General features: G+C 37.1%; 1 protein-coding gene across 1 annotated transcript; it reads right to left on the minus strand.

Annotated features, from left to right (window-relative positions):
* Positions 1-22,388: 22,388 nt before the first annotated feature.
* sox14 (SRY-box transcription factor 14) lies at positions 22,389-24,389 on the minus strand. Its single transcript, XM_028825692.2, has one exon. It carries the CDS (start codon positions 23,927-23,929, stop codon positions 23,213-23,215), a length of 717 nt encoding a protein of 238 aa, XP_028681525.1. The 5' UTR covers positions 23,930-24,389; the 3' UTR covers positions 22,389-23,212.
* Positions 24,390-26,494: the final 2,105 nt, after the last annotated feature.

Below are 26,494 nucleotides of genomic sequence, written 5' to 3' on the forward strand. Positions count from 1 at the left end.
TTTATGTTTTGATCTTGGAATTCTAAGCAGACACTCATTTGAGGATCTAAGGTTATGATTTGGAATATTGGGTGTCAGACATTCTGATATATAAGATGGAGTGAGATTATTTAAGGCTTTATAAATCATAAGCAGTATTTTAAAGTCAATTCTGAATGACACATGACATCAAAACTGGACAAATGTGCTTGGATTTCCTTTTCCTAGTTAGGATTCTAGCAGCTGCATTCTGTACTAGTTTCAAACGATTTAAGTCTTTTTTGGGTAGTCCTGAGAGGAGTGCGTTATAGTAATCTAGTCGACTGAAAACAAACGCGTGAACTAATTTCTCAGCATCTTTCAATGATACAAGAGGTCTAACTTTTGCTATGTTTCTTAAGTAAAAAAATGCTGTCCTTGTGATCTGATTAATATGGGATTTAAAATTCAGGTTACAGTCAACAGTTACCCATAAGGTTTTTTTACCTCCATCTTGACTTTTAATCCTAATGCATCGAGTTTATTTCTAATAACCTCATTGTATCCATTATTGCCAATCACTAAAAGTTCAGTTTTCTCTTTATTTAGCTTGAGATAAAATTAAAAATTTTAGATTAAAGATAACTTAAGTATGTAATGCCATTTAACTCTTCATTTCAAAATAATGAACATTTATTTTTGAGAAGGACATCATGAATACAGTATGCTTCCTTTGGAGCATAGGCAACATGTTTTTATGTTTCAGTGAGGAGAGTTGTTCAGCATTCATATAATGTATCACATAATGAAACACTCACATGACCCCTGGTGGGATGTAATGCTAGTGTTAAAGCCTCTCCACCTTAAAGAATGGGAGGTTATACTGATGAAGAAGGTGAACAAGAATTTTGAGGGACACCAAGGGAATAATCAGATACTATATCCTTAAAGGAGCACCAAATTTCAGTCCACTTTTGGACTTCTATTGATATAAATTACATAATTTTAAGACATTTGGCAGTGGGAACTTACTCAGGATCCTTACAGAAGGCAATCAGAATCATACATCCCAAAACAAACATGCACTGGCAGCAGCAATGTAAGTCACTATACAAGGCAACAACATGGACAGTACCCTTTGTAATGTACCTAAAATCTGTGTGGGTCCCTCCAAAAAGGCTGCAGGAAAAGATACTAGCTTCATACTTTATTAGTTAGGCATTTCTACATAGTAGACCCGCCCCTAAAAAGCTGCAGAAAATCTTTACAATGACATGTTTCAAATAGAAAACAAAAAACACATACTAAAGAACCAGAACAAAAAATGGACGATGAAAACAAACAGAAGAAACCTTGAAAAAAATACAGCAAACACATTTACAAGATGGCATCTAGCAGGCTGAATAATTTGTCTGGTACAAGTCTGTCCTTTTCAAGAATGAATACAGCCAGTGGAAGTCCTTCCTTTTGAGCCTGACCTTTAAGAATATTAGTCAGAGTTCTGTGTTGTTCCACCTGATTTGTGAGTTGTTGCAAAACAGAAAGCATGACAGGAAGAAGCCCTACCTCATGATGCATTTGCCTGAATGTAATGACAGTGGCAGCATGAGCAACTGAGTGAATAAGGGAGAAAGAAGTTGTGCTTTTATTTGTTTCAATAGAGGTTAATACTTGTCATTGAGTTTATTTCAACAGATAGTAGGTGTGCCTGTGTATACAATTAATCAGTAGTACATTTATTTCTTGTTAAAAATGCACCAATATAGATTTAAATGCTAAGTAAAGTGAGAGCCTCACTTCCACTCACTGCTCAAGAAATATTGGCTATGAACTGCCCAGACAGAAACAGCAGCACCTCAAGTTTGGAAACGGACAGCTCAGAGGTGAAAATGACATGTGCAGACTAAACACACTGTATGTCCGATAGCCATGCTATCTACTGTGTGAAAAGGTGTTTACTGGTCAGTGTGGGGCCAGCAAAAAATTGAATAACTGATTTTCTACATACATACTTGTTCTTTCCACTCCGGGATTCTGTGCATCTTTTAAACGGGGGCATCATACTACTGGCTTCATTTCCAAGTAGAAGGAGCGTACTTTTTTACAAAGTTAGGACAGTCCTCTTCAGCGATGGATGAAAATCAAGATGTAGCGTAATGTCTTGTGAATGGTACTTTCCTGATATGAATCTCTTTCCTCTTCACGAGTGTGTGCTGCATGGCGATGAAAAGCTTGAACTGGAAGTGCAATTGAACGATTAATAAAAAAAATAAAGCAACAGCAATAGGTGTACCTTATTTTAATATAGGAGATGACCTTCAAGCCCCATTGCTAAACTTGAAAGTTCTGGTTGGACAAGCACACACACACATGCAGTGGTATATAGAATATTGTAGGGCCAGTTGGTCCTGAACCTCAGCCAGAAACAGACTTACACCTGGCAAGAAGGCAATTTCACATACAGTTACGTCCATAAATATTTGGACAGAGAAAACTTTTTTCTAATTTTGGTTCTGTACATTACCACAATGAATTTTAAATGAAACAACTCAGATGCAGTTGAAGTGCAGACTTTCAGCTTTAATTCAGTGGGGTGAACAAAACAATTGCATAAAAATGTAAGGCAACTAAAGCATTTTTTAACACAATCCCTTCATTTCAGGGGCTCAAAAGTAATTGGACAATTGACTCAAAGGCTATTTCATTGGCAGGTGTGGGCAAGTCCGTCGTTATGTCATTATCAATTAAGCAGATAAAAGGCCTGGAGTTGATTTGAGGTGTGGTGCTTGCATGTGGAAGATTTTGCTGTGAACAGACAACATGCAGTCAAAGGAGCTCTCCATGCAGGTGAAAGAAGCCATCCTTAAGCTGCAAAAACAGAAAAAACCCATCTGAAAAATTGCTACAATATTACGAGTGGCAAGATGTACATTTTGGTACATCCTGAGAAAGAAAGCAAGCAGTGGTGAACTCAGCAACGCAAAAAGACCTGGACGTCCACGGAAGACAACAGTGGTGGATGATCGCAGAATCATTTCCATGGTGAAGAGAAACCCCTTCACAACAGCCAACCAAGTGAACAACATTCTTCAGGGGGTACGCTTATCGATATCCAAGTCTACCATAAAGAGAAGACTACATGAAAGTAAATGCAGAGGGTGCACTGCAAGGTGCAAGCCACTCTTAAGCCTCAAGAATAGAAAGGCTAGATTGGACTTTGCTAAAGAACATCTAAAAATGCCAGCACAGTTCTGGAAAAACATTCCTTGGACAGATGAAACCAAGATCAACCTCTACCAGAATGATGGCAAGAAAAAAGTATGGAGAAGGCGTGAAACAGCTCATTATCCAAAGCATACCACATCATCTGTAAAACATGGTGGAGGCAGTGTGATGGCTTGGGCATGCATGGCTGCCAGTGGCACAGGTACACTAGTGCTTATTGATGATGTGACACAGGACAGAAGCAGCCGAATGAATTTTGAGGTGTTCAGAGACTGTCTGCTCAAATCCAGCTAAATGCAGTCAAGTTGATTGGGCGGCGTTTCATGATACAGATGGACAATGACCCAAAACATACAGCCAAAGCAACCCAGGAGTTTATTAAAGCAAAGAAGTGGAAAATTCTTGAATGGCCAAGTCAGTCACCTGATCTTAACCCAAATGAGCATGCATTTCACTTGTTGAAGACTAAACTTCAGACAGAAAGGCCCACAAACAAACAGCAACTGAAAGCCACTGCAGTAAAGGCCTGGCAGAGCATTAAAAAGGAGGACACCCAGCATCTGCTGATGTCCTTGAGTTCAAGACTTCAGGCTGTCATTGCCAGCAAAAGGTTTTCAACCAAGTATTAGAAATGAACATTTTATTTCCAGTTATTTAATTTGTCCAATTACTTTTGAGCCCCTGAAATGAAGGGATTGTGTTAAAAAAATGCTTTAGTTGCCTCACATTTTTATGCTCTTCCCATGGGCTCACCACCTATGGGAGGGGCCAAGGAGGTCGGGTGCAGTGTGAGTTGGACCCCACGACCCGACCTTGGATAAGCAGAAGAAGATAGAAGGATGGATGGACATTTTTATGCAATCGTTTTGTTCACCCCACTGCATTAAAGCTGAAAGTCTGCACTTCAACTGCATCTGAGTTGTTTCATTTAAAATTCATTGTGGTAATGTACAGAACCAAAATTAGAAAAAAGTTGTTTCTGTCCAAATATACTGTACTACAAGACAAAGTATTTCTTTAAATACATATACGATAGAAAATGGATTTAAAAAATGCTTACAAACACAAAAGTGAGGGTTGTTATAAACATTTTTAAAATAAGTTAATTGCTGAGAGAAGCTTATTACCTATTTTTCAAAACATCGGATGGGGTTATGACCCTCTAGCCCTTAATACAGAAATGCCAGTGCTCCAGCCTAGTCCATCTGGTTTTACAGTGAAAACAAAAAAACAATGATCCTTTTTTTGAAAGATGAAATTAAAAACACTACAACTCTAGCATCCCTATGCTGATAAAATGAGCTCCAAAACGTAATACCCGTAGTCAAGGTCTCCATCCTCTGTGGTGTTTTGTTCGGAAATGAATACAAAAAGAAGTCAGAGACTTCAGCTTGAGAGACAAGAGCTGCAGTAGGCCATGTTTAATGATCAGTTCAAAAATGCAAATCTAGTTGAAAGAGGATGAGAATACAGGGTCAAGTCACTCAAACATTATCAGTTCATTTAGGAAATAAACAGACTGAAGGGAGCCTGCAAGGTTAACACATTTCTCCTGTTTTGTTGGCTTTTACGTTCTCATTTAAATGGCAGTAGTATTGTGACATCTTGGAACGCTATCACATAAGTTTAAGTATGATGTCACAGTGGCTATTTATACCCTCTTAAAGAATTTAAAATGGATATATATATTTTAAGCTATATTCTGTCAGTCTGACATTATTTTTCTCATATTTTGTTGGAATTTATTTTTCTTGTATGTTTAATAGCTTTTATATAGTATTTTAGGTAGTCTGGTTTCTGTTATGATTAGTTAGGATCTACTTTGTAGCTTTCATTGGACCTAATGACCAAACCAATTCTTCCTGGGGTACATAGCAAAGCTTTCAACTAGGTACACTCTTCAGGCAAAGCTTAAGATTTCTCATAGAACACAGGATCTTGTACTGTTTAACTCCATAGTTGAGTCCATGGCACATCACTGTTCCAGTAGAAATGTGACATAATATAGCATAATATTTTCAAATACATTTAATCCAAATTAAAGTTGAGGGAACCATAGTCTATCCTGGCAACGCTAGACACGAGGCAGGAAACAGTGCTAGTCCATTACAGTGCTTACTCACACATATCTCCATCCACACAGGAACAACTTGGAATCTCTGCTCGATCTAACACTCTTATCTTTGTAATGTAGGAAGAAAACTACAGGATCAAGACAGGAACCCACATAGACACAAAGAGAACATACAGTCCTCAGGTTGCAAGATTCAGACACAGGATGTAAAAAAGAAAATTAAGTTCAGATAATTGAATGATAGAAATTCAAGCTCTTGATTATTTTTGCCCATGTTAGTTAAGCTTTTTTCTAATCTTTCTAAAGATCATTTTCTGAAAACTACAAAATTGTTTGCTGTATTTTTTTATCATGGCTCAAATTTTCTGTTAAGTGCTATACAAAATGAAGACAGTTGCGGGACATTAGTAAAGGAGACTAAACACAAGGAGAAATGCCAGCATCCTGACTTGAAATCCACAATCACTTTGTTTACAACCTTGAATTAGTGACAGTGATGTCCACCTTTCTCGAAAGATGAAACAAACTCTCAGACATGGACTTTGATTATATTAGACTATTGCTGCGTCATTTCTTTATAACACTAGCTGGAGGTTTATTGAATAATCATAGTTGGAAAATATGCTATATTCATAACTTTGTAATTATCAATTATTTTCATCTATACATCTCTCTATTATAAAAAATAATCTTGGAAGGCTGGGAAGGAGACAATACTTGATTTTCTCAGAGACACTTTAACATCCCACGAGAGACACTGTAACGTCACGCGAGACAAGGCAGTGAGAGAAAAGGACAGCTGCTGTACAGGCTTTTAAATGATCGACGTGCAGTGTGACAAGCAGAACATGCAGCTCGGCAGCAGCACAGCAGCTGATCCGATCTCCTTAGCGTGTGTTCAGCCCCCCATTCACAACGCGAGCGGCAGAGATGCAAAGTGGCTGGCGCGTAGCGCAACCCCAGGTGTGGGCAAGCGAAGCAAGCAGGGGGCAAAGCTCTCTAGTTTTCTAAAAATATTATCAAGTTTGGGGTCAGACCAAGCCAATGCATATCCAAACAGCATCAGGCAGGAGCTGGAACCAACCCTGGACAGGGCTCTGCCAATTTAGTTAATTAACATAACACACACATCTTTAGCATGAAAGGGATGGGTGGGATAACCTCAGAACTTGAAGAAAACCACTCAAAGAGGCAATGAAATTAGGATCCACTGAGATTTGAGCCTAGGACTCTAGTAAAATTCTTACTTGCATGTCTTACTCAACATGCAACAAACTGCCCCAATCCAGTGTCATGATTAGTAAATATAACATAAAGCAGTATTTTTCACTGTCTCACTGCCTTTCCCTCCTCTTACCTGTAAATGACAAATTTCTTACAGAAACCTTAAAAATATCTGTCCCTCTATCCTTTCTGGATCCATTTCTGATCTTGTACTGTCTGCACCTATTCCGTCAACACTATATAGTCTTGTTGACCACTATAACTCAGCCCTTCACTCAGCATTAGATAAAACAGCTCCTTTAAAACATAAGGAGGTTTCTTTTAAACGTTCAGCTCCTTGGTATAATTCAGAATTGCGATCTATGAAAGCAGCTGGCCGACGCCTTGAGAGAATGTCATATAAGACTGGCCTCACCATGCACATCCAGGCTTTCTCTGACCACCAAAGAGCTTACAGAGAAGCACTAACTTCTGCCAAGAACACCCATTATGGCAGAATAATAGAAAATGGCCACGATAACCCAAGGGTTTTGTTCTCTGTAGTTAATAAACTACTCTGGCCCAACTACCTCTTCTACTGAAGTCTGTGAGGAATTCCTCCATTTTTTCCTTAACAAAATTAAAGATCTAAATAATTCAACTAACATAAATGCATCATCTGTTTATATCTCTCCCTGTTTTCTCACTCCATCCAGCTCCTTCTCTAAGTTCTCACCAGTCACATCTGTGTTTGTTAATAACCTGCTTTGTAAAATAAAGCAGACTATTTGTGTACTGGACCCCATCCCCAGCACACTACATAAATCCTGCCTTCATGCCATAATCCCGACTATTACAACAATAATAAACTCATCCCTTGACACTGGCTCTGTGCCACTCACTTTTAAAATTGCTTCTGTAACCCCAATGTTAAAAAAGTCTGGTCTTGATGCTGACAATCTTAACAATTTCCAGCCTATTTCTCACTTACCTTTCCTGTCAAAAGTTCTTGAGCGTGTTGTAGCTTCTCAACTCACCAATAACCTCTAATAACTTGATGGGACCCTTTCAGTCTGGTTTCAGGGCGTGGCACAGCTGTGAAACTGCTCTGCTACGGGTAACCAATGATTTGCTTATGGCAGCAGACTCTGGACAAGCCAGCATATTAATTCTATTAGACCTCAGTGCAGCATTTGACACTGTCAGATATGACATTCTACTGTCCAGAATGGAGAACATGCTGGGTATCTCTGGCACTGCCCTCCAGTGGTTCAAATCCTATCTGACTGATAGGCAAGAGTTTGTTAGTCTTGGCAACAGCAGATCTAGCTCAGCACCAGTCACACAAGGAGTTCCTCAGGGCTCTGTCCTTGGCCCTCTTCTCTTCTGTATTTACATGCTTCCCCTTGGCCATATTATCCGTAGCTATGGACTGGGTTATCATTTTTATGCAGATGATACTGAACTCTACTTTAATGTTAAAAGTGAAACTTCATCAGAGCTTTCTCAGCTCACAACCTGCCTTAGTGAAATTAAAACCTGGATGGAGCAGAATTTAAAATTAAATTGCAACAAAACTGAACTCCTGCAAATTGGGAATAAAATGCAACTTAATAAAATGAGCTCCTTCCCAGTCCATCTTGGTGGTGATCTCATCAGACCTGCCTCTACTGTGAAGAATCTTGGTGTCATTTTTGATTCCTCCCTCTCTTATTCTGCCCACATAAATCACATTAAGAAACTTTCTTACTTTCACCTCCATAACATATCCCGTGTTCGCTCCTTCCTCTCCTTCTCTAATGCTGAGAAACTTGTCCATGCTTTTATCACATCCTGGCATCGATTATTGTAATTCCCTACTGGCAGGTGCCCCTTCTAGTCTTATATCACAGCTCCAGCTTATTCAAAACTCAGCTGCAAGAGTCCTTACTCAAACCAGCAGCAGCGAGCACATCACACCCACCCTGCTCCGTCTTCACTGGCTCCCTGTGTCCTACAGAATCGAATATAAAATCCTACTAATAACCTACAAAGCCTTAAATAACCTCACGCCAAACTATATCAGTGACCTTCTCCATCACTATGTGCCTGCCTGCCCACTAAGGTCCTCTGATTCTGGCAATCTTGTTGTGCCCCACACTAATCTACACTCCATGGGTGACAAGGCCTTCAGCTGTATAGCGCCCAGACTCTGGAATAACCTACCGAAATTAATTAGATCAGCTGACTCCATGAATTCTTTTAAAAAACAACTCCAAACTCATCTGTTCAGGAAGGCTTTTAGCTCTGATTGAATTTTTTACCCTTCTCTCAGTTTACTTCTCTGTCAAGATGCTCATGTAACTTGTATTTGTGTGTGCGAGACCATCAATTATGTTGTCTGTTAGGCTTTTTTTCTCAGAATTCACTGTCGTAATCTTCTATATTTATTTATCTGGTTTGTACAATGCTACAGTATATACTGTATACCCTGCCATTCTTTCTTATATTCTGTAAGTGCCTTGAGCATGGGAAAGGTGCTATATAAATAAAATGTATTATTATTATTATTATTATTATTATTATTATTATTATTATTATTATTATTATTATTATTATTATTATTACCCTAAAATATGTCTTCCTTACTGAAATATCTTGAAACATATTAAATGATGGAACACAGAATTCACACAAACATTAATTTGCTTACTTTGTAACTTTGCCCATATAGCTGGAGGAGTCAGAGCCTATAGCCCAACATTGAGGATTATTGTTAGCACTCTACAGTAACTTTCATTATTTTCATTAATAAACCTTTATTAACCTTTACAATAAAAAATTTCAGCTTTACATTAAGAGTTTGAAAAAGATGTACAAATAACAAAAACAATTAATTGAAATATTTATAGTATTATATAAATTTTTTTTTAATATCTTATTAAGGAAGGTTATTGTATTGTGCAATAAATGTAGTATATAAATTATCATTTAACAACATATATAACTGTTTTAATGTATATAAAATGATAACCAGTTAAGCATTTTCAAAATTTTTTAATGACTTATTATTCAAAGTTATTAGGTTCTAATCATACATTAACACAGTGCTCTCAGCCTAAAGAGCTTATAGATCAAAAGTGTGGGTTACTATTTCATGTTTGCTTCTACAGTTGGAAGAGTAACAAGTTCCTGTTAGTCACTTGGTTAGGGTAAATAAAGGAGATTACACCCACATCCATAATATTTACAATCCAATTGAAACTGAACCTGCCCACTCATTTTTCACACCTCAATGGCCCAAACACTAAGCCTCATTCCTTTATATTATGATGATCATTATAGTTTATGGCAAACTGTTAGCGATTTTCTCAAGGTCAGTAATGGAATCTGATGGTATCAATATTTTTCACAGTTCAAGGACATATAATATCCATCCATTATCCAACCCGCTATATCCTATCTACAGGGTCACGGGGGTCTGCCCCAGGCAGGGCGCGCGCACTCACACACACACACACCAAGCACACACTAGGGACAATTTTAGAATCGCCAATGCACCTAACCTGCATGTCTTTGGACTGTGGGAGGAAACTGGAGCACCCGGAGGAAACCCACGCAGACACAGGGAGAACATGCAAACTCCATTCAGGGAGGACCCAAGAAGCGAACCTGGGTCTCCTAACTGCGAGGCAGCAGCGCTGGACATATAATAATAATAATAATAATAATAATAATAATAATAATAATAATAATGCTTATTATTATTGTTGTTGATGTTGTTGTTGTTGAATATTGCAACCTTTCAGTGATCTTCTTGAGTTTATCAAAGTGAATGGCAAAGGTTGGACATGTACTCTTATTGTTAAGTCCAATGACTTAAGCAAAATGCTAAAACTTTCAAGTTGTGGAGTCAACCTTTTTGCTAATTTTTTCTTGTCATGCATTTAACATTTTTTCTGTACCACATAGTGTGAGTATGATGGAGCTAGTTCCTGTATGTGACCTCCTGTTGAGGTCATCATATAACTGAAGTCACTGTTATTTATTTTTTTTATTAATTTTCATTTACAATAAAAAAGCTGCATCCACACGCACTCATATGTATATGACAAATGCAGTTGGAGATCATCTTGCCCACCTATATAAAGTATTAGGTATGCATGTGTGTTTTTCTCAGGGCTTCCACCAAAGGTTTTCATGTTGAGCTTTCTATTAGAAAGCAATCTTTGGACACAGTTGAAAGAATATACCACTACAGCATATTGTGAATGACTTACATAGAAGATTGTCAGGCTCACCAGGAGAGTGGATCTCTGTAAGGCCAGATGGTCATCTCAGTGTTATAGTGTTAATCGTATTAAGGTAATAGTGAAATAATACTGAGAATAATGGCTGTAGGAAGGCCTAGACAATACAGTTGTGAACTGGCAATTGGTTTACCTTGAGTCCTGAGTTCTGTTCCCTCTTTTGGGGTGATGGCAAAATGACCTGCAAATAGAGATATAATGGTGCACAATGCAATCCAGATTTTCAAAAGGCCAAATGGTGAAATAACTGGTATCTTGATATAGTTTAACATATCTACCATAGTCAGTTTATTCTGCTAGCAGTTTGAATGCCCTTGTGATATCAGGACCCCTCTATGACCAGCTCTGCTATCAGATACTTAATTAGGGCACATTGGGGAAATTCTACAATGACTACATTCCACTCCCTGGAGTAGAAAGTTGCAATCATTTTCATTGGATGTACAACAGGACACAAATGTGATTCCAAGTCATGGTACACTGTTACTTGTTTTGTTTGTTTGTTTGTTTGTTTGCTTTACCCAATACCGTCATCCTGCCTGAATTGCCCTGTTCTGAACCATAAAATAAATCAATTTCTTTGGTTTAGGAATCATATCATACTAACTACTCACCTGGCAAATTGTGGGAATCTTTAACAGATTATTGCATCATAAAGCTGAGTGCTTTTAAAAGTATCTGAATGAGATACTTTGAAATTCTTGTGTTCTTACACTCTCTCTTTTTCATGATGCATTTATTTTTAGTTTACAGGCATTGTGTTCAAAATTATGCAAATTGTTAAATAAAAATGTTTACCAAAAATACAGATGCTCAAAATGCTGCTAAACACACCTTGAAAAGTGACTAGTGATCAGATATACAGTGGAAATTATATAAGGATTGATATTAAAATATGCCTGCCTACTCTTCTGCTTGTATTATCATTGTATTTTGTCAAATAGATTAACTAAGATGGAAGGTAAGGAAAGAAATCTGAATGTAATGATAAGAGAAGGAGCTGTTGGCATTTTAAAATCCTTCTTTGTCAGTAGAAACAATGCAAAACATGAGTGAGAAGGAGTGAAAGAGACCAGCAGGTCTGTCACCAGTTGCCGGGATCATATCATATTACAATAACACTGGAGATATTAAAGTCAAGAAGGTCATTGGAATGACTTGTTATTGATTCAAGTAAAAGAAAATGTAAGAAAATTGGGGGTCTGATGAGGGGAGGCTGAGAGTTTGGAGTTATTAGTCACAAATAACTCCAGATAAATGTTACAATCCAGATAAAAAGAAAGTGTTGTATAGGATCTACCCCATGCAATCTGATTTTATAAATCAGCACTGTAATTTTGGATTAGCTGCTTAAGCCGGGCCTTTCCTAATTGTAAATTATTTTCTCAAGATGCCAGGCACCTGAGATCAGAAGCTAACTCTAGGGTGAATGTTATCAAATCAATGCTAATCCAGGATTAGTGTGGCCCAGACTGGCATATTCCACAATGAAGCTGTGAAAAACATCAGAGACGCCTCACCTGCTCTGCAGACAGGAGCAAGGTGATGCCATGGTGTCTTGTAATGTGAACTAAAGTCATCAGTTTGGGAATGAGACAGTTTTTGTATTGTATATCTCAAAAAAGAACAGAGTAAGAGTGGAAAAGTCCAATCTGGAATCCATCGGAAAGAAGCAGATCCCTCTGATTAAATACAAAGTGTAGCAATATAAAGTAATAAACACCTGGAACTTCATCTGGCAAAATCAAAAAGATCCTCATGAGAACAATAACATTCATGATTTTCTATTGTAGTTGTTGCTTCTCAGTGAGACTACCACAGTGCTTGATACTAATATGGTCTGCTGCCTTTAATCACTCTGCACAGAACCTTTATAACTCTGTACCATCACTTTGCTTTGTGTCTTATAGTTTTATATTGTACCTGTTCTTGATTGGTGTCGCTCTATCTGTCTCATGCTGCTTTCACTATGCAAGTCACTTCATAGTTTAATACTGTACTTGTGCTTGATTTTTAAAGTTCCTCTACATATATCCTTTTAAAATTTGAAAAGTATATCTCAAGATGTTCTTGAAGTATGTCACTGTCATACCTTTTCTATCTGTCATATTTATTGTTCATCACCTTTAATTTTTTGTACTGTTCATTTTTGAGTTTGTAGTATAGTAGTAGCCTTGGTAGTAGTAGAGGTAGTTGTAGTAGTAGTAATAGTAGTAGTAGTAGTGTCACATGAACAGCCCCTTGTAAGGATGCATGCCATTGATAGTACTAGAATAAACAAACAAACAAATAAATACTGATTGATTGATTGATTGATTGGTTGATTGACTGATTGATTGATTGATCCAACAGGTAAGAGAAAAAGAATGTCATACATAAAATATTAAGTAAACGATTTCAGGTTTCTCTATATATTCAGGCAGAATGAATTTTTGACAGCATCACACAGATCATCTGATGATATAAGTGCATGATCATGAAATCACCAAGACAAGCTGAAAGCGAGAACACTTCTGAATAGAGCTTTCTAGATGCATTTATTAATCATTAAGGTGTTTAACAAAACTTTAATAAAGGCTGTGTTGCCTTTAATAAGCACCAATGGCGACTCAATACAATATACTTATAGTGCACTTGTTAGTCACGAACTGCTAAATAACAAGACCTTGACAAAGGCTTTGTGTTAAATAGCAATACGTGTCTAATATATATACTGCACAACCTTAAGCCCTTATTCTGAAATATTACTGGAAAGTATGCACTATTAAGAAAAGGAATAAAGTAAATGATTCATTCGAGATCATGTCTAAAAATTCGAAATTTGATGTATTCGAAAACTTATGACATGTTTGACAGAATTACTGCAATCCTGAAACTTACAAGGTGTATCAAAAAATTGTTGAAAGTACCTCTTTATTTCCATAACATACAGAATCAATATTTCCCCTGATGTACAGGACCACTATCTGTGTGTGTGCGCGCGTCTGGGCGTGCGTGTGCGTGTGCGCGTGCGCGTGCGCTGCAGTGGCTAGCCTCACTGCTTCAGTGTGACGGATGTGACTACCGCGCACCGGTTCAGTAACAGTGGGATCAGTGCGTTCCCTCTCGTGTGTGTAGGTTTTTGTCCCTTCTTAAATTGTGTATTTTTGTCTGACTGGCAACTTAAATTGGTCTCCAGATGCGACAGTGTATGCGTGCGAGGGTGCCTCGCGCTGGGCTGGTGCTTTGTCCAGATCAGTTAAAGCTTTGAGCAAAAATATTGGATAGGCAAAGCCACCAATGCGACCTTGAACAGGACAGACGTTTGGAGCGTAGCAGTTACTTGTTAAAACTAACATTCTTTTAGTGATGAATAAAGCTGCCGTTTCTTTAAATCACCAACTCCGTTTCTTCATTTATCAGTTTTGGTACAGACATTAACATCTCGATCAGGAGTACCCAAAAATCGGTCGTCCCCCAGATGAGACGTTTAACCCTAGCAAGTTTACTAAAAACGCAGTGCATCGTTATATTCTCAAACCTGTTTACTGTAATCTCACTCAGAAAGGCGAAGGTGTGTTTGTTAATCAGATGTCAAAACCGGCTCCATCTATTTCAAACGGAAGTGCTTGTTTTGCGTGTTACTGCAAGCTTTTCATTTCAAACGCAGTCGGCGTCGTTCTTTATTTTTTTCATGAAACGGTCAAACATTTGTATGGTTTGCATGCACGACTCGGTTTTTTATATCTCATTTGCCAACATTTTGCTTCGTATTTTTTCCTCAAAAATTCTTGTAACGATGAACCCATACATGCGTATCAAATGACCGAGATGTAGCATCTCTACTTAAGCCCGCTTTGATATGTTATGGTATGTGCTCTTTATCAGCTGTCACTGTTAAAGTCAGATAAGAGAGGAAAAAACTTTAAACAATAAATACAATGACTAACACGAATTATGAAACTCGCAACACTAAGAAACAAGGACTTTCTATCTAAATTTCCTAAAAAGTAAATTCCACACTGCCATGTATTTTCAAATGTATCGAAACCGTGTTGTTTAAACTTCTGATTGCGCAAAGAAGCGAATTAAGCAAGCAAATTTGTTTAAAGGTATTCCAAATACTGCGTTTGGGAATGTCTGCCTTATACGTCTAAACAAAATTTTTACTGTAAGACTAGTGTGTTTACATACTCGTAACAAAAGTAATTTATAGAAAGAAAGAAAGAAAGAAAGAAAGAAAGAAAGAAAGAAAGAAAGAAAGAAAGAAAGAAAGAAAGAAAGAAAGAAAAGGCAGCGTCTGTGTGACGTCATGTGTCTAAGCTCTGCTCCTTCGAGTCTATGAATTAACCGTTAGATTGTGGCGAAGAGCTTCTGCGCCTATATGTTCACTGCGCAATACGGGGAATACAACAGAGTCCTCGCCAGGATTTATTTATACGTCAACAGCAGACATACTTGGGAAACCAATCTGTAATTTCGAGTATGTAACACATTAGCGCCATACATTAAACATCTTCAGGTGACAAGGTCACAGCACAAGAACTTACAATTGAGTCATGGAGACACACAACGAGACTGTCTACTCTTAACAAAAACAGATCCCTCTAGAAAGTCCTATTCTTGTATCAGATTAATTATCTACAACAAGAATGAAAGGTTTTCATACTGTATGAAAAAGGAGCTGCCTTGATCGAAACTTGTTTGCATTTCCGAGAAAGCACATAGTATTTCCTTAACCGAAACAGTGACACTTAACAAGGGGATGAAGCCGTATGATACAAAAAAGAATATAATTCTGTGTTATCAGGATGAAGTATTGTGCATGCGCATTTTATTTTTAAAATTTCCGTTTACTGCCATTATAACTACAATTGGCGGTAGTAGCCTATATACACGGACATTAACTTTAAACATACAGTTGAACAAAACTACATCCCTAAGTGACATATGTGCTACACGGGACAACAAATAACGTCGTATAGCGTTAGTTTGTAATTTGAAATTAGATGTGGTACTGAGCTAATGGGATTTTTAACGATTACAGGAACGTGTCAATGTTCAAAGGAAATACATCTACAAATATTGCAAGCCCATTAAATAGCAGATCATTCATCTTAACACTAATACACAGTGGTCGATTTTGTCAGCTCGTCTTTCAAGAATGAGGCTGATACCGCAAGATATTGTCCGTGCAAAGCTAGCAGGATAGATAGATAGATAGATAGATAGATAGATAGATAGATAGATAGATAGATAGATAGATAGATAGATAGATAGATAGATAGATAGATAGATAGATAGATAGTGTTAACCTAATTTCTTTGCCAAAAAAGTACTGCTGTGTGACATGTTCTATGGAAGAAGAAGAAGAAGAAGAAGAAGAAGAAGAAGAAGAAGAAGAAGAAGAAGAAGAAGAAGAAGAAGAATTAACATTCTACCAATAGATATCACTTGTGTTTATTTGTTTGTTGAATCTTTGATTTGCATTTTAACGTGGACTCTGAGACGACTATTAGTACACGAATATGACAGAATTGCTGGCGCTGACTTATTTGTATTTTCGCACTGTGCGGTGATAGTGACACCTCTGATTCCTTCCATCGATTAGGTGGATTTCATGCCACCGCTTTAACCGGAACACGGCCCTTAGAGTTGCAATAAATTAAATAAGCACGCATCCGTAAATAATTTAACTTTCATTCAGTTGCGTGGCAAATTATTTCCCTCTTGTAATTATTATTTATTTTATTGTTGTACCATTTTAAGCCTAGAATAATTATTAGATTTTTCTGTGTATTTTTGCACCCACCCTTTATTGTATTTTGAGGAGATGGTTCCAAAAAAAATCGTACGTGTATACAACTATTATGAATAAAAAGGGACGTAATGCAGTGAATAAAATAAATACATTATAATTGTGGCTTCTAAAGTAAATGTTAAACTTTTAAATTGTTACCCAGGAAATACCTCCAATTATATGTCAAACGGATTATCACAGACTGAGCAAATCCAGTCTTTTTACTATATACTTTCCGCATGTGTATCTCAGTTCTTTTTGAGAATATCCAAATGCTACAAAAGCACAACTGTTGATTCGCGTTGTGTTATAATCGGCAGCGTCATTAAATGAAACATTCAGTGCTGAGCGTGTCTGTAGAGGACTAAGGCATATTATATAATGAGGCACACTATTTAACACCAATGGACAAAACCCGCAATTAGATTTCAATGAACTAAAATTATTTCAAACTCATTACCTCACCTTCCGTGAAGACAGCTCTAATACTTCATTTTTAAGTGGTGATTCTCGCTTTATAATATACTTTGTTTAAATTCAATGATGATACGTTTTTTTTCCCGCGTTAGTATTTTTCTGATATTTTAATAATTTTTTTTTGCTCTGAAATCGATATTTAAAAGCCTGTACTAATGCTAAATGACTAGAATATGGTAAATTGAAATTTGACGCAAACAAAGGTATTCGAAAAAGAATCACGACCGTCCATATCTTCAAAAAGTGTTTTGTTTAAAAAAAGAAGTGTACGGATATTGACAGCAAACTAATATTAATACTTGTAGCAAAGAATTAAATGATAATTCATTTATTATTATCATTGATATTATGTTCTGTTCTAGAAAGCAGTAAGCGTATTGACATGCACATACATATAATATCACATGCACGTACTGCATGAATGATGATAAAGAGCTCGTATGCGGTCTCTTGGAGAAGAAAATTGAACTCAATTGAATGGTAAAGTCTTATCAGATGGTTAAAAACAAACTTGTACATTAATTTACAGGCTATATTTTGTATATGTACTGTTCTTTCCTATCAGCACAGACAGTATGAGGTTTTGGTTTAAAATTACTTTTCCAACTGGAGCCACATTAAAAGGCCCTGGTGCAATTGCTTTTTTTTTTTTTTTGCTTTTTTTTTTCTTAGACGATCCTTATGCTTTCTTATCGGCTCATTCACAATTTCATTTTTTTTTATTAAATGAGAATGCAGGGTTCCCCCAAATTCAAGGCTCATGCTTCAAACAAGGGGGAGGCGCGTTACTTTTCTTCTTAAAAACTGTATCCCAGATCCAATTTCAGATATTGCTCAGCTTTATCCGAGACGCTTTTTTGGAGGATTTTATAGACAAAACGAGCCAACGAGACAATAGCTCACATTTAGGATCAAGACTATTGCTGAGCAGTTTCTTAGATTAATTTTTCAGAATGTGCTGGATTACAAAGGAACAAATCCAAGAGTCTTCATATGCAGCAGCTGCATGTAGAAAATAGAATGTAGATTTTATTTTTCTCTTTTGTAGTTTTATACATATATAAAGAAATATGTAGACGTTTTGTAAACTTTACTAACTTTTGCTGGCTGGAGACAATCAACAGTTTGTATACTGTGTGTGTGTGTATATATATATATATATATATATATATATATATATATATATATATATATATATATATATATATATATATATATATATATGTGCACATGTGATAAACTGAGACAAATACGCAGGCCGTCTTATTGTCACGTAACCATTAATGATTTTTTGTAACATATATTCCAATAATGCAAATGACCCGTGGCATTCAATTAAAGGTGCTCTGTTCTTACATATTTTGTCATGTGTTTATAATTTAGTCTAAAGTGTTTCGCTACAAAAAAAGAGAGTCTCTGTTCCCTCGTCGTTGACTTTTATCACTAAATTAAGCATATAAATGACCTGAAAGCCGAGGCTGTCGCATTAAATTAAATAAAATAAAGAACAATTATCCTCTCTTTTTCTCTGATCTCAGCCTGAAAGGAGTCCTGGGGAGATAAGGGAGATTGAATTCTACTGTGGAACCGCTTGGGTTCTGTTGTGCTAAAATAAAAACGCCTGGGAGAGCGGTTAAAGGGAGATTTAGAGCGCCTAGCTATCATTTCAGACGTTTTCCTCGTGCCATTTGTTTTTTGCCATGAATATTTTTTACACATGTAAGGTTCTAGCTCAGCGTTTGCTTGTGAGGTCTGTTGAAGCACTTCGGCGTTAAATTCCACAATAAAGAGTTAGAATTGAAAAAGCCCAATGACAGATAACAGCTGTACTCTTTTGTGAAATGCATTGTGAACAAACGGTCTTGTCAACATACTCATTAAATCAATATATCCTTTTCTATAATATAATGAGTCCGTTGTACAGAGTGTCATGCATATCTATATAAGTTGGGAACACAGATTTAAAAAAATGTAATTGTGAAGTACTTACAGTGTCACTATCAATTCGTTTACATAATAATAATAATAATAATAATAATAATAATAATAATAATAAAGCGCCCATTTTCTTGAACCGTTTAATTTTATTCGGTGTCGAATAATAACAACAACGACAACGAAAATAATAATAATAAAAATAGTGTGAAGCCGAATCTCCATTTTCCCTTCCTATTTCAAAGCTGAACGATTCGCTCTCGGGGTCAGAGTAAAACTTCATATTCAGTCCGATGGAGTATCACCGCAATTTACAGCAGCAGATAAGAGTTGAGTCTGACATGAAAATCTGAGGCTGCCTCCCTCCTCCCCTGCGCTCCCCCCCACCCCCTCCCCCCTCTACTGCTGAATTGCACCTTGGGCAATAGTGCAGAATCCAGAATCTTAACTTCTGTCAGCATATGTTCCTGGCAGATAAGTAAACAATCTGGATGTGAAATGAAATTTTTAATTAATACAGTAATGCTATTACACCTAAGTGTGCAAATCCCATTCCCTTCCCTGCGACAATAGACGAAAGTACAGGCGAATTCCAATCCTCTGTCTGTCTATCCTCAATCCAATTGTTTCCAGGGCTTGTTCCCTTTGACTAAATCTCATCTTATATTTCAATAATTACCAGTTTCTACTCCTTCTTGGGATGAAAGGCTGAAACCAATGATATATTTTTTATTTAAAAAATCTTTTCAAGTTTAAATTGGTATGGGTTGGTATGTGATCTAAATCCACGCAAGCTTGTTTTACTATTCATATGTAGCTTGTAAGTAATAAGCTATTTTGCTGTTTGTCTTTAGGGTTTTCCTTTTTATCCATTTTAAAAGACTTAAAGCAACGGAATGAAAATGTGCGTTGAAGAAAACTAATGATGCTTAAAAGAGCGATGAAATTGACAAATAAATAACGCTTGATTATTATTTAAACTGATAAATAGTAGACAAAGGGTCTAAGAACAAATTAAGTAAAATCATTAACTCGCTAATGTTCCTTCTTAGTGGTTTATCTTTCAATTATTATTCCTCTTAATGTTTAACTAGATCGTGGCACCTATTAAATAATTAAAGAGTACATTATGTTCTCGCGATTCTAAAGGTACGTGGTCTTTCACTTGCTCACGAAATAGCGTTGCCAGTGTGGAAACTGGACATACCACCGTAGAATAAAGAAAGAAAGAAAGAAAGAAAGAAAGAAAGAAAGAAAGAAAGAAAGAAAGAAAGAAAGAACGAAAGAAAGAAAGAATGAACGAAAGCATAAAAAAAAGAGAAATGTTTCAGTTTATACGGATAATCAAAATAGATTCAAATGTACTTTTTGGATGGCATTGATAAGAATAAAGGATACAATGGACGTTAATATTTTAAAAGTATGTGTGATACCTAATGGGGTAATACTTTAATTATAACTTTAAAAACTAAAAAAGATGGCAATGCTAGATTGTTTGTAAAGTTCCCTGAGGTCTGTCTACTGTTTTCTCGAGCCGTTTCTTTCTTTTCTAATGCAATGCTCAAGATGATGCTTCCTAATAGCACTTCTTCCGACCAACTTGGACGACAGTCTAACGGTTCAGTGTTCATAAAGGACGAACGGTCAAGAAATTAAAAACTTAAGCAAACCAATAAAATCCTTGCATGGGATAAAAGCTCAGAACGGAATCTCACAAAACGGAAGGATGGTGCAAAATGTACTTCAATTCAATTGCTTCTTACTACATCTTATGCAAATCCCCAATTGTAATATATTCAGATTGAATGCTTTATATATTGCTTAGAAGTTAAATTGTCTGACGTTGCGATGAAAACAATTAATTACTGTAAGAAGTGTTAACAGTGTTTGCACCTAATCAAGCTAAACCTATACGCACCTCTTCTGTCTTTCAGTTTTTCCGGCTTAAGTAGAACGTGTCAGAGTTCTCATTTGAACTGACAGGAGCTGCCAGGAGAGGCTGAACTCTGTTGACCACTGCCTCAAGAGGCCAGTGATGCTAACCCTTACTGTCCTTTATCAGTACCCTTCCACTTTGTAACGTATTTATATTTGTCAGAACGCCCTGGACTTGTACTCCACCCATCACGGCTTGGAAAGCCATTAGCAAAGCTCTCCCGCAATCTGATTGTATACCTTTGATGGCCGCTCATCTCGGGCCGTCTACTAATTGTCCTGCTCGGCAAGTGTTTTGTGATGCTAAAACAGCGTGGCTAAGCTATTTCAGCCACCCCTACTCTCCACACTGGTTTTGTTCTTTTGTTTGTTCTGGCCTGATCTCCTATTATTTGCACGCCTCCTTTCTGTTTTCGGTCTCGTGTATGTTAATTGTATTGTGCCATTTAATTCTGACATTAGTCTCTGAAGAGTACTTCAGAACGCCAAGCGCAGACAAAACAGATCGCTTTGCTATTCAACCGAACCAGATGGACAAATGCTACTCCTTTAATGAAAAAGCCTCGCTTTCCCTTTAACAATAGGAGGCCTTGAATGCTACTGCTAATAGTGTTTCAAATACTACTAATTGTTTTCAGTATTGTGGCTACACTTCTTATTAGTTTCTTTTAATCCCTAATGATTCTATTCGAATACTACACTCAAATCCACACCCGCCCACCATCAAATAAAGCGTTGCAGGCCTTTTTTAACATTTCTGAAATAATCCACAGAAAGTGACTATTAAATACTAAACCTGGCATAAAATATATTAACAATAATAATCTACTTATTTCTGTGAGTCCTACATATGGTCAAAAACAAAAACAACAACAACATCAACAACAACAAAAATATTAATAATAATAATAATATACTGCATTACTCGACTGCTAATGTTATGTTAAAATGGGCGTCACATTTCGCAAAGTGCAGGCCATGTCCACTCCATCAAAGTTGTTCCTGGGAGATCAGTAACTTGTCACCCACCGGTACGCAGCATTGAGTCGATTCATGACTGTTAACTTCAATGAAGTGAGTGAAGGAACACATAGAAAACATGGGACAGTTACAGATGATTTTTTCGTGATGTTAGTTTGCTTAGAAGATATCGGAAAAACGAAAGAGCTTTTTTGTTCCAAAAATTTGATTCCTGTTTCTGTCTTATATTTTTCTTCTTCATTAAACTAAATTAACAGTAATACAGTATGCACATTTTAAAACGTATTAACGTTAAGTATTATTTAAATGACAGATGATGTTTAAACTGATTTCTTTCAAAACCACGCAATGATTATGCAGCCTAGTTGCAAGTTTATCAGCGTTAAAGATAACCAATTAAACGGCTCGAAAAGCATATGTTTTCCCAACTCTGACAAATATTTCTCATTTTCTAGCAGACTCGAGTAAATCACGTATATCTATGTATACATAAAAATATATCAACGCAAGCGAAAAGTTTTATTTCCAAGACAGATTGTCTTTATTCAAAATGTCTGTGTTCAGCAAAGTGAACGTTATAACGAGGTAAAATCCTTTTGGATACAATGCTTTTTTTTTCTTTTTCATGACATACTTTTAACATATATAAATTACCATTTCAATTAAAAAATACAACATTAATTGCCTGACTTCATGTGTGACGTTTTATAAAAAAAAAAGTCAAATTATACATTGTGACTATTCTCACTGAACCACAAAATTTAAGAACTATTTTAAACTTTTTAAATAAGCAAACATTCTGTTTCCCTTGTGTCTGAAAATAAATAAAACAAAATATGTCCTTTTTAAATTTCATTTTTACGTCAAAGATCATTATTAATAAATCCCGAATGCTAGCTGGCAAAATGTTATAATAAGAACAATACAGAAAAAAGACTTCTTAAATGTGCAAACAAAAGCAAAATAATTGAAAATAAACGAAAACATCCAATAATTATAATAATAATGATAATAATAATAATAATAATAACGTTTAATATATTTAATGTACATGACAATAAATAAACTTAAAAGTCGTCTTTAATGAAGGTAGCTCGCAATAAAAGTTTTATCATTTACATTTCCTACAGTTCTCACGGCACCTGCCTGAGCGGCTAACTCCAAGTTTCCTGCAGCGGGTTCCGGCGTGTAAAGTCCTCTAGTTTATAAGCAAGAGAGAAACAAAGATGTCTCTTTGAAAATCCTTAGCAGTCCTCGGCGTCCTTTCCGATGCGATTCTTTTTTGTTTTGCTCTACCTAGTCCATTTATTTTATATACATGCAATGAAGAATTCAAGATTCCTTCAGCAGTCTGAGTTACATGGCCGCTGCGTGAGCTGATGAATACGGGTCTATTCCGGTCTTGGTCATACCTGGAAAAAGTATGTAGGCAACAGGGGGCTGTAAACTGGAGGCCGACCATGCAGAACAGTTGCAGGGCACCACGTACCCGGGGTTGGTCGGGGAGGGGTGGGTATGTGTGTGCTGACTCGGGCAACTCAAACTGCCAAAAGCTCCGTTTTGATATCCCAAGGAAGAGGCGTAGGGCAAAGTGCTGGTGGTCAAAGAGTGTGGCACCTCTGCCATCTTCTGAATTGCGCTGGAACTGAATTGGCTTGGGTCGAGGAAGGAATAAGGTGCCGAAGTGGGGGGTAGAAAAGCTCGTGTTTTCTCCGTGGATCCGAGAAGCGAGTCCGTGGCTGAAACGGGGAGCGCTTTTAAATGGTCCGTGTCTCCAAGGTAGGGCAAGGGAAAGACGTACCTGTCTTTCTTTAGCAGATTCTTGGGTTTGCGTCTCGGTCGGTATTTGTAGTCGGGGTGCTCCTTCATGTGCTGCGCCCTCAGCCGTTTTGCCTCGTCGATGTACGGCCGCTTCTCTGCTTCTGAGAGCAGCTTCCACTCGGCCCCGAGTCTTTTGCTGATCTCCGAGTTATGCATTTTGGGATTTTCCTGTGCCATCTTTCGCCTTTGGCCCCTAGACCAAACCATGAAGGCATTCATGGGTCTTTTGATGTGGTCGACAGGCTTGGACATAGTTTGGCGCCGTCTTTCAGCTTGTCACCCGTAAAACAATATAGAACGGAATCGGAAGAGAAAGAGAGAGAGAATGGGAGAGAGAGAAAGAGGGAGGGAAAAAAGTTCTTGGAAGGATTTCACCTATTCCTTGGATCTGAACCGACCATACCAGTCTGTCTTAGTGCTGGTAAATCCAGAGGCCGATTTCTTTTCTCTTTTCTTTTTTTGGAAACGGCACAAATGAGATAGAGATAGTATAAACTATGTCTATGCACCTGTGATAACTCAGTTAAAAATGCAAAAAGGCAAATTATGCGCACAAGTCTAAAAAAGCAAATACAAAAGCCATCCGAACAACAAAAATATCCAGTAAGGTGATCAGTTCCGACAGCGTTGTTGTTTTTCTCGGAGGTGTCTAGCCTTGTAAAGCACCTGGCTGGGAAATGAGAAAAAGCTAGTGAATGGGAGCCAAAAGCGGTGAAGTTCAAAGGCTGGGCTGCTTTGGTCTGCACGCAATCTGACATAATCGCAGGGCGTTCACTTGCCAACCTGCGTACCCAATCAGCACGGAGGCATCGGCGTAATACCTATACGGAAACATGCGCATATCTCGAGATTGGGGACTAAAAGTGGGGGCTCCTTCGCCCACCCCGCCAGCACAAGAAGTCTAGATAATACTTATAGACCCCCTTTAATCTTTCAGCAAAAGAGCCCGAACGTTGGAGGAAGTGAAAACGCAACACTCTATAGCTACGTTAAAATAATAAATAGATCAATAAATAATATGCAGCCGACTAGAAGAATGCATCAAACCGCAGCCTCCCTAACGGCTTTACTCACCAAAGTCAAGTTTCCATCAATGGTTTAAAACGCAGCTGACACGTCATCTTTGCAATTCGTTTGCTTTATCTTCACCGGCACGCATCATTTGCTTTTGCGTTATTTGACAAGGCACAGTTATCTATTTGATTTGGTGTGTTCTGTACGCTACATGTGCCCCGCACCATCACTCTCACTATTTACTGTGCATCACTGTATTAGTTGTGTGCTGTTTACTCTTTACGGGAGGATGGACAGGCGAAACATTAAACAAATACAAAGTTGTAGATGGGAAATTTTCTAAAAAAAAAAAGTTCCCTGCAGTCTTGAGAAGATACAACTGTATATCAACTGTATATTGAACTTTCTAGAATATTGTTTGGAAGTACGGTTTGTATGTGAAGCTTTAGCACAAATTATATCCAGTAATATAATTATCCGAACCTTCTAAGGGCCCTGCAGGGGATCAGAGCTTTTTCGCTTATTAGGAAGAATCCGAGGGGCGCCAGTACAGTCAAGCGGACCATTCACATCCATTCTTTTGCTCTTTCATATCTGGTCAAGGTATGTCTGGGATCTGAATAATATCAGGCATTATTTTCTGTATAGCGTTGTCACAAGTTCCAGTACAATGCAGCGCAACGCAAATGATTACGTTGTGTAAATGCTTGCTAAAAATGTTCATATAAAACAGATCCTGCACTGGAAACCTCATACTGTCTTAAAGTTTTTATTTCTTCGCAATTTTAAACAGGACCAAAGCTGATGTAGTGACAAATAAGATGTAAGTCTACCTTTATTGTGGCATTTACGATCGTTATTATTATTGTCATAGTTGTAGTAATAGTGTCATGACTTCACCGTCCAATAATGTTTAAAAATGTCAATTTAAATATCTGCCAAATAAGAAGTAGCCTACAGGTAAGTATTCATTAAAACGGTGGCTCGTCCTATTTTCTCCAGGGATTTTCTGAAAAAATACCCTTACAGCATAGGATATAAGCATATAAGTGATACCGTTAACCCTATCAATTAGGATTTCGCTGTAAGTATTAAAAGAAACGTGAACAGAGAAAAACAGAGAGACAGACAGAGGGTGTCATACATATATACAATATTCCTTCATTCCTTCAGTGTTCTTAATGTAATTGTTCGGAAGCTGTTGCAAAAGCATAAAACACTTTTGTGTTAATATATATAAACACAAACACACACACACACTCACATATATATATATATATATATATATATATATATATATATATATATATATATATATATAGTGTGTGTGTGTGTGTGTGTGTATGTACTGTATATACTGCATACTGTATACAGTATATACAGTAGACACACAGCTATATATGTACAACATATACACTTTGCACATTAACACTTTCACATATTTATTTTATGCGCCTCAACAAACATCTCGTCAATAAACGTTTATCTATTTATTTCTTCGCTAGGGAAAAGCAAATGTTACATTTGGACCGATTTCTGTGATTTAACATATGCTATATTTCTTCGTCACATTTGATCGAGGCACACTTAATATTTAACTCCCTGTCGTTGCCTGTCTTATTTTCGTATATATGTAATTTGAGATCCCAGCTCACTGTCTCCTCTATTTTCCATAATTTGCCCTGAAATACCTTCATTACTCTTTAATGGGGACGTACAGTGTCTTATTTCGGTATGTAAAAATTCGTGTCTTTAAAATTAATGCCGTATTTGTATGAATTCCCCTGTCTGATTCGCGGCGAG

The sequence above is a fragment of the Erpetoichthys calabaricus genome, chromosome 2, assembly GCF_900747795.2.
Source record: "Erpetoichthys calabaricus chromosome 2, fErpCal1.3, whole genome shotgun sequence".
In the NCBI taxonomy this organism is placed as follows: domain Eukaryota; kingdom Metazoa; phylum Chordata; class Cladistia; order Polypteriformes; family Polypteridae; genus Erpetoichthys; species Erpetoichthys calabaricus.